General features: G+C 39.7%; 1 protein-coding gene across 15 annotated transcripts in view; it reads left to right on the top strand.

The window, feature by feature from the left end:
* The window catches only part of ptprfa (protein tyrosine phosphatase receptor type Fa), a 349,840-nt gene that overhangs the window by 144,093 nt on the left and 195,670 nt on the right, over positions 1 to 10,077 (top strand). For all 15 annotated transcript variants that reach the window (XM_037535019.1, XM_037535014.1, XM_037535013.1 and 12 more), the window contains exons 3-4: positions 1,093 to 1,238; positions 3,716 to 3,857. In XM_037535019.1, coding sequence (XP_037390916.1) covers positions 1,093 to 1,238; positions 3,716 to 3,857 — 288 coding nt within the window. The remainder of the gene's footprint in view (positions 1 to 1,092; positions 1,239 to 3,715; positions 3,858 to 10,077) is intronic.

The following is a 10,077-nucleotide window of genomic DNA, read 5'->3' as shown; positions in this document are numbered from 1 at the left end:
CTGATTCAACTGTCATTTGCACTCGCGCAATAGAACCGTTACAGGAAACAATTAAGTTTTAATTTTGATACATGAAGCTGACGTTGGCCTCTTAATCGCTAGCCTCTTATTCAAATGTTCTGCCCAGCCTTAAATCATTCTGCAGTTAATGTATATCCTGGCCCCGTCACACCATTAAAGTAACGGGGTGCCATATTTAAGGTGGAACGCAAAAGTCGCTAAGAAGCTAACACAAACTGATCCCAGATCGGTTGCTTAGTGATTTCTTGCTTGTTAGGTGATGTGAAGTAAACTCACTTGCTAACGTACAAATAGGAAGATATCTAAGAAATATATGGGCCAAGTGCCTTGGATGGACTGGCGACCTGTCCAGGGTGTATCCTGCCTTCCGCCCAGTGACCGCTGGGATAGGCTCCAGCACCCACCGCCCCCCCCGCGACCCTGAGGGAGAAGCGGCTTAGAAAATGTGCGTGTGTGTGTGTGTGTGTGTGTGTATGTGTGTGTGTGTGTGTGTGTGTGTGAGTGTATGTGTGTGTGTGTGTGTGTGTGTGTGTGTATGGGCTAAGTACCTGAGTACCTGAGTAATTTGGGCACACATGTCAGTGTTAAGGAATTGTTTGTATATTATTTTGGCAACCATTATTCAGTCGTACACAACCCTGCTGAAACTGTAGCATCCCAGCGTTTGTATTCCACCCTTGAAGTGAATGAAATTACTGTAAGTTAATCAAATGCATTGCAGAGGGCGTACACCAGCTGTTAGGGTACATTACAAACTGATAGATGCAATTTTTTCGTTTAGTGATCTCACATCATCAGTAATGAAGGCTATATATATATATATATATACACATACATAAGGATAAACGTTACACTCTTCACCATTATCTTTAAAGTGAAAGTCTGTTATGAAAGTAATTCCACACTGATTCCATTCTATCCTGGAATTTCTGGAAGTTAGGTCACCCCAAGCTTTTAAGGGCAGCCTATTTTGAGATGTCTTACAAGTGTGATCTAAATAATTATTCTCTCTCTCTCTCTCTCTCTCTCTCTCTCTCTCTCTCTCTCTCTCTCTCTCTCTCTGTCTCCTAGGCATGCCCAGTTTCATCAAGTCTCCTGAAGATCAGATAGGCATCTCTGGCGGCGTGGCATCCTTTGTGTGCCAGGCGGTGGGGGAGCCAAAACCACGCATCACCTGGATGAAAAAGGGGAAAAAAGTCAGCTCCCAGCGCTTTGAGGTGTGTGGGTGTGTTTGTGTTGATGAAAAAACCCTCACCATCTACTTTATTCAAAACACCTACCTTGTGCTTTCGCTCACTGGCTACTTTATTATAAACTGGGGTGGCTATGGCAACCGTAAATAAATCTGTGTTAGCACTGTAACAACAGAATTAAAAGTCAAAGGAGCATGTAAGGAGCAACACTAATATGACAGTAAAACAGAGTATTTGATACTGACCAAGTGCTTAACAGTCCAAAGGATTTTTAAGTTGCCCTATGCGATCACATTGTGCTCCTGTTGTCTCTTGCAATATTGCAAGGAAATAATATGATGTCTGTCACAACTATTGCATAATTACCTGATCGCAGTCATTTAAGCTTGCTTAAGATTGCTATAATTTTCAAAAGTTGCTTTCACAATCCTGTGTTTATGCAGCAACAAGCAGAATGTGAATGTGGATGCATTTTAATCAGTTGAGTTGAGGCAAGTGCATGTAAATAAATAAATAAATAAATAAATCATTTAGTGAGACACATCATACAACAACAATTCTATCTTCCCTATAGTGTTATAACAGCTGGTGAGGGCAGAGGTGATGCTTGTTTATTTGCGCTCCAGCTTTGTCTGTGGTCAGTTGAGAGTATTGAATAATGACAGCTAGGAATTAAGACAGCTAATCAGCTAACTTGTCCAGTTAAAGAGCATACTTTAAAAGTTATTAAAAGAAAAAGACGAGTTGTTAAGTTGTTAATTGCAATTATTTGTGAGCAATTAATCATCATCAATTTCACGATTGTGACAGACCTACATGACAGCACATTTTTTATCTCATTGTTCTGTTGTTTTTGTATTTTTTTCTGACACTTATGATATTTTTGTGATTTTATGCATCAAAACACAGAATTCTTATTAAGCTGTACTTTTTACCCAGTCGTAATCCAACCTCTCTTTCTTCCTTAATATTAAATAGGTTGCTTTTTTTTCGTTACTGTGTCTTTAAGACTGATATACATATATATAAATACGCTCTGTTTTTATTGGCTGCCCTCTGTCTCGTTAAAAAATAAATAAATAAATAAAAGCCCAGATTGAAACACTTAATGTGAATGGGTGGGGCTAAACTGCTGCTAGCTGAATGGGTGGATATATGTGAATGCATTGGTATTTGTGGCATCACAAAAACAGTGAATTCAACCCAAGCTGTTTTTGCATATATGGATTGTATGGACTGGAGTGTGAACTGTATGTTTGAAACTTAAACAGTATTTCATACAACATCAGATGTACATGATTAATCCCCTTTAGTGTCTAGTATTTGGGCAAACCCTATTATAAGCCTGGAGTTAAGTAAGTAAGTAAATCTTATTTATATAGCACATTTAAAACCAAAGTGCTTTACAATAAAACAAAAAGGATTCCCACCTTCCGAACACCACTACCATACATTCACACAACTGTGTACAGACCTCAGTACACAGATCAACGACTGCTAAATGCTAATTGATAAAAATGTGTTTTAAGCTTTATTTTAAAAACTTCCTTTATTTTAAAGTCTTCCTAAGGAGTATTGATTTCCAAGGTTTAAAGGTAAATATAGCTGTAGATCATCTGCATAACAGTGAAATGAGATGTTATGTTTATGAATAATTTGGCCTAGGGGGAGCATGTATAATGGAAAAGGCACAGGGCCTAAAAAGGACCCTTGTGGAACCCCAGGTGCCATGGCCACAGATGAAGAGAAATATTTGCCGGTGTTAACTATGTTTAATATGGGAAATAAACCAATTTAGAGCCAAACTCTTGACCCTAACACAATGTTCCAAGCGCTTGATGAGTATATCATGATGGACAGTGTCAAATGCAGCACTCAAGTCCAACAAGACCAGAACAAAACAATCACCAGAATCAGCATTAAGTAAACGATCATTAGTCACTTTTAAAAGAGCAGACTTAGTACTGTGGAAGGCTTTAAAACCTGGCTGAAAAGTTTGATAAATTGGCGGATGATGTTAAGTTTGGTTAACTATTAGCTGGTTAAGTATCCGGCTTGTTGGTAGGTCAGATGCAATTACATGCTTTGTGTCAGGCACATCAAAGTGAGTGTGTGTGCTGTGAGCGAACTGACTGATGTTGGGTTCAAACCCCAGTGGTGCTGCACTCACTTTTGTGAACGCCAAATGAAGAGTATCAGAAGATGCTGCGTAGACATTAGCCCTCTGCGGATGATCAAACTCTGTGTGAGTATGTATGTGTGTGTGTGCCTTGTCAAGAAGTGTGTAGCTGACTGCTATGATCAAAGAAAGGGATGTGTGTGTTTGTGTGATGATTCTGTAAAAGAGTTCTGCTTATTTGATTGTAAAGTGCGTATATAAAGATGCAGATGGACTTGGGAGGTTTGTTTGATATCTGATATTGTGTGTGTGTGTGTGTGTGTGTGTGTGTGTGTGTGTGTGTGTGTGTGTGTGTGTGTGTGTGTGCACGCTCATACATCAGGTGATTGAGTTTGATGATGGCTCAGGCTCGGTGTTGAGGATCCAGCCGTTGAGGACACACAGAGATGAGGCGATTTATGAGTGTACGGCCACTAACAGTGTGGGAGAGATCAACACCAGCGCCAAACTCACTGTGCTGGAAGGTAAAGTACACTTTACTCTCGTACGGCACGCTTTCATTTCTCAGAGCTGTTCTACTTCTCTTTCTTAATTATCATTCTCTCTCTCTCTCTGTCTCTCTCTCTCTGTCTCTCCCCGCCCTTTTCTCTTTCTCCATTGTGTTGTTTGGAGTTTATTTATATATTGTTTTCATATGTTTGACTATGCTGTGTGCAGGTTACTGATAGTTGACCATGGTTTCTGAATTTGACTCTAGGTGGAATGTCTCTTTTTGTGTCACTCTCAATAATCTCGCAGGGCCAGATGTAATTTTGTAATGAGTATGCCTGGGGACATCCTTGAGGAATTTTGGGTGGGTGGTTTCCATGTGGATGGGAATGTTGACTTCTCGGAGATTAGTGTGAAATTTCTAACATAATCCAACACTTGTGAAGGCGACGCTCAAAGTCGGGGGCGATGCTGCGCTCATCAACATTGTATCTGTTGGACACAATTAGCCTGTCATTAGCCAATGGATATGACATAAAAAGGCCCCCAAAAACAGACATTATTGCTTCCAAGAAAAAAAACAGTTTGTATATTGTGTAAATTGTATAATATGTATTTTCTGTAAATTGTGCTTACTTTGCTTGTATATTGCATTTAAGCCTGGAGAGACACCAATGACTGGAACCAAATTCCTTGTGTGTTCCAGCGTACAGTTAAAGCTAGAAGTATCAGTTGTACATTACAAGAGAATTGACAAGAGGAGTTTGGGGGCAGTTGGTACAGAAAATTTCTTGAAGCGTTGTGATATTTTCACCATATTTCCTACCCATACGCTGCATTTATGTTACAGCGCAGCAAGTCGATTTTCGTTTTGCTTCTCATTTATTTCTGTGTATGTGGGGGGGTGAAGTAGCAGCGCAAAGCATGCAGAGAGAGTGATAAAGAGTTGAGATTGCTGCAAATGAGATCATCAGAAAGTGCCCCGTTGCATTACATCATGTGCCATTCAAACTGCCTACTGAAATCAGGGTTGATGGAAGGAATTAGCAGGAAATTTTACAGTGTCACGTCTACAAAATGTCCAACAGATTGTGAAGTAAGCGTTTCGGTTTGCTGTAATGTAAATGCAGCTTTAGGATTTAGCGATTTACATCTGACTTTGGTACATATCCGTACAGCATGTGCAGGGACTGATGTCTCTATTTGATTATGGTTTTCGAGTCTGAATCTCTAGGAACTAGTTTTGCTGTGTTTTCTTTGGGTGGAGCGTTTTTTTATTTTCTTCTCCTCAGTGGAAAGATTAAAGATGAAGTCCAACAGAAATTATTTCATCCCCTCTCAGACTGATACAGAGATCCCCCCTCAGAAATATGTTTTCTTAGAGGTCCCACTTTGAGTGTGTGTGTGTGTGTGTGTGTGTGAGAAGTAGGGCTGATTTCGTCAGAGCTGGTTGAGGATCCATGGCTGCAGGCTGTCACGCTCTGTGCCTTTTTTAAGCTTTTCTCGTTAAGTGCAGCTCTGGCATGCAGATAATTAGTGCCTGTAGCGCAGGGGGTTGCACTGGAGCTGGATTTACCCTGTGAAAAAAACTCCATCTTAGCATGGGAAAAGCTTAAATATAAGCTATATATATAAATTAAATATATAAAATTCATCTAATATTTTTGTTCTCACCTAGAGCTTTGGATGTAATTAACTTGTTATTATTATTCAGTAACTACTATAAGTATTTTATTATCTACAATGAAACTAATGTAACATTCTGCAGATATTGGGGTGAAGAATGATTTAAAGGATTTGTGCAGTCTGACATGTTGGCGCTGAAAACACTGTCTAATGTTACTCGACTGATGGCAGCATACAGAAAAGAAAACATTGCTGTGGTGACAGCGATACTAGTGAAAATGGATTATTATTAGAGGAATTTTAATTCCTCCTTTAAGGTAAAATAAATTACTACTGGTGGGTGATCGCGGACTACAACAATGATTTGTTTGCCACTCGTAGCTCTCAAAAAATCAAGAACTGGTTTATTCCTCCGTCATAGTCGACAGCAGAAATTGGAAAAACCCTTCATCAGTTACATCACAGGACGATGGAAAGAATATACTGGCAACAGTGCAGGTTTTATGATTTAACAGGACTGCAAAATTTGAGTCTATTGCTCATAATAATGATCAAGTATGTCCGCTGCTATGAAACACTAGTGCTTTTACATGAGGACATTGCCACAGCCGCGTTGTTAAGGATGTGACTGAGATGGCATAGCTAGTGCGGCTTTATTGCTAACTAAAAAAAAAATCCCTAACAAAATTCATTCCGAGATATTTATGCTTCGAAATCTCATGTTACTCTTGCTGATGTTAGATCGCACCAGAAATGATAAAAAGCAATACACATCCTCCACTGAGGAGAAAAGACCTCATACATAATCCCATGAGTACTCATCAGCATCTAACTGTGTACCTGTTAGCTCTAGTTTAGCTCATTGGTGGCAGCTGCTGTTGATCTAACATGTAACAAATAATGAGACATGTTTTTTGAATATTCTTTGCACTACTGATTTAGCCTTTTAACAATGGTTAGATCTTCCAGCATTTGAGAGGTGAGCCTACAGCTAAGACTGGGCAATATGACAAAATGTATTGTTATCAGGATAAATTACACTACAGCATTTAACGAGATGTTTTTCTGAGCGTATCGTAGATATCAAAAAACATTTCAACTGCACGTTTGAATGCTTGGCAGCGCAACATTAAATATTAAATATAAATCACTGTATTCATAGCTTTTGACAGCATTTTAAAATGTGCCACTCGTTTGTCAACTTATCAGATGTCAGAAAAATAAATATTGTGACATGTGAACTGTAAAAACTTCTTGAAGTATCGTCATATTTTTTTGCCATATCACCCACCCCTACCTGCAGCGCTACATTCATTTGGACCAAAGTCTCTTTTATTTCAATTACTGGATTTGGGCAGGTATTCTGCCCTGCGATGGACTGGCGACCTGTCCAGGGTGTATCCTGCCTTTCGCCCAATGACAGCTGGGATAGGCTCCAGCACCACCCAGAAGGAATAGCAGCTTAGAAAACGTGTGTTTGTGTGTGTGTGTGTGTGTGTGTGTGTATGTGTGTGTGTGTGTGTGTGTGTGTGTGTGTGTGTGTGTGTGTGTGTATGTGTGTGTGTGTGTGTGTGTATGTAGGTATTCTGTGTTGACCGATATCTTGAGTCCAGATATTCTAATCAGTAAAGGTGGAGAAAACGTTAGAAGGGTATATGTGTAGTTTTTAAGTAGTTTGGTCGATTTATAATATTTTGTCAAGTTTATTTCACTCATTTTTTTTCACTCTACTTTTATTTCCTCAGTATCAAGCTTTTGTCTTGCATAAAGGCTTTCTGTGGTTTAACTGCACAGTGGCAATGTGGCATGTGTGTCTTACAAACAGACAAACTAAAACCTTTTGCTCTCATGCAATTATTTTGCTCAATACCCACCTGCCTGGTTTGGTAACACACACATTAATCCTCCAGACCAGAATTCATGAATCAGACTTTTCGTCTTCTTTAATTTTCTGTACTGTAACAGCGCTGTTTCAGCTGTTCACTGTGAACCTCTTCACCTTTTGTCTCTATATACTTGTAGTGGACTCTCTCTCTCTTTCTTTCTTTCTCCTTCTCGCTCTCTCTCTCTCTTTCCCTATGCTACACATGCAAACATACCATACATTTACTGAATGTTCTTTTTCTAACCTTAATCACATTAAAATACAGTTGTGCGCTCGATTGGTTCTGTAAATTGCCCCTTGGTGTGAGTGAATGTGTCTGTCTGTCTGTCTGCCCTGCGATGCACTGGCGACCTGTCCAGTATGTATCCTGCCTTTTGCCCAATGACAGCTGGGATAGGCTCCAAATTCACAAATTATCTGTCATTAATAACAAAACTACTTTTAACCATCTTGCATCTGTTTGATCAGATATGGAAATAATTGCATCAGATTTTGTTGGAATTTCAGTTAAACGTTAACTTTAGCACCATGATAGCTAACGTGACAGCAAGTAGCAGTTTTTTTACTAGAACTCTTTCTTTGTAGCCTACTGAGATCAGTGATGAGTTAATCTCATGGAGTATGAAGTATGCAGTAGGAGAATAAGGCGATGTCAGATTCCATGACAGACAGGCACAAGTTCATTACAGAGGAACATTTTTAGAAAACACCATCGTCATGTATACGCCATATTTCTGGCTGCAAATTCTTAAATTTGGCCACAGTTTAAACATTTTTAGACGTCTACTTCTGCACTCACCACACACACACACACTATATATATATATATATATATAGAGAGAGAGAGAGAGAGAGAGCGAGAGCTTGTAGTTCTGATGGAGTGATCTTTCCCAACCTTTTGCATTGACCATGTAAATACACACATACATATGGCTGTCATGCAAGAGATATTTCTCACTGTGGGGTCGTGTTTTGTGCTGTAGTGCTGTAGTGCAGCGTGTTTAGGCATGTTGAGTATGGAGGTGTTGATACTACATGCTGATAAGCGTCAAGCTTCTGCTTCATTGCCAAGTTCAGCTTCAAGAGAAAGAGCTGCCAGACATGCCTGATTTAACCCAGCAAAACATACCGAAACTCATCACAGACATCCAGATAAATGCAGCCACACAGGGCCTCCAGTAAGGGAGTTCAACTAGTAAAAGCATCTCAGAGATCTCAGGGACCCAACAAATACCAACCAGCCCAGACAAATTCAAATGATGGCTTGGTGTGCTGTGTATGCATGGAACTGTCGGGAGTCTCTACAGTGTTCTCTAAATACACGCTGGTACATTTGGCTTGTTGAAACGTTTTCAGAATCATAATTTATTAGCCAGATTTTTATATAGAAGGACACTTTTTAGGACAGATTTTGGACGTATGACACTGCATGTCTAGTAGCATTTACCATTTACTGTCCTGGTCATGTGTACCCACGTGCATGTGTAGCATGCCTTCAGCTGGTTCAAGCAATGACTTTTAACAAGCAGCTTATTTTAAGAGTTCTATTAATGAAATAACAACAAAGTATTTATTTCTTAAAAAATATATTTTGCTTTACTTTTTTGTAACTTACAGAGTAAAGCTTTTGTAGAAGTGCTACCCAGGGCCGTAACTAGGACAATAATTTTAGTGAGTCCTATTTTGCAGAAATGTGATCTACATCATGTGACTAAGCTAACTGCTGTGCGTGTCAACCTGTTAATTACCCTCATAAACTCTCACATTTTACCTTTTTAATGTTGTATATTAGCCTGTTGTTTGTTGTAAATTTGCTGTTTTTACATTGAATTTCATAAAACCCTTCATAAACTGCTGAGAATCTGTGTCCTCATGCTAGTTATAGACAGAAAGGGTGCTGATGATGACCCAGCTTGAGGCTATTGCAGTTGCTAAGCAGTGATTGAAGGGCTGAGAAAATAAGGAGGATCATGGTTTAGCGTGTAATGATTTGATTGAACACAACACAGTGACAGCACTCACAGAAAACAAATCTAATGTCAAAAGTGTGGCTTGACAAGTATCATTTCTCTGTTTGACCTGGTAGACCTGTGCCCATGAGTGGCTACCACAATATCAGAATGGTGCAGTTTCCACATCAAACATCATGAATGGAGGCATTACAAAGCCTTCTGAAATGACCGAAGTCTGGACCTTGGTGTAGCTCGTCACACCCATGCTTTCACTGCAGTTCCAGTTTTGGCAGCACCTCTCCCGGTACACTGTACTGATTACAGTAAAGTGCCACGACATGGCATAGTGCCACAGTTGCAGTTACAAATGACAGAAGGTGTGCTTGTTAGAAAATAGTAATTTCCATGAAGACACCTGTCGTAGTTTTGTCGAGAGCTGGAGGCAACATGAAATTGGACAGATGTGGCAGCCGTGTAATTCTTTATGCAGGAAAGAGACACACTGAGAAATGTAGATGTAAAGCATTGGATATCTGCGTCGGCACCTGTAAAATATTGGTGATATGGTTCCCATATCAGTGCATCCCTGACTGTGTGTTATGAGTGTGACACAAGTCTGTGCTATGGGTCTGAGATGCTGAGTGTTACAAGTGTAATATAATCTGTGTTATATTATGACTCGCTGTGAGGTTACAGGTCTAACTCAGTCTATGTTGCTGGTCTGACATGCTGTGTGTGTCAGGTGTGATACAGGTCTGTTACAGGTCTTATGCACTGTATTACAGCTCAGGT

Source organism: Pygocentrus nattereri, chromosome 26 (assembly GCF_015220715.1).
Source record: "Pygocentrus nattereri isolate fPygNat1 chromosome 26, fPygNat1.pri, whole genome shotgun sequence".
Lineage (NCBI taxonomy): Eukaryota > Metazoa > Chordata > Actinopteri > Characiformes > Serrasalmidae > Pygocentrus > Pygocentrus nattereri.
The sequence above is the reverse complement of the archived record's forward strand: the minus strand, read 5'-3'. Positions and strand labels throughout refer to the sequence as shown.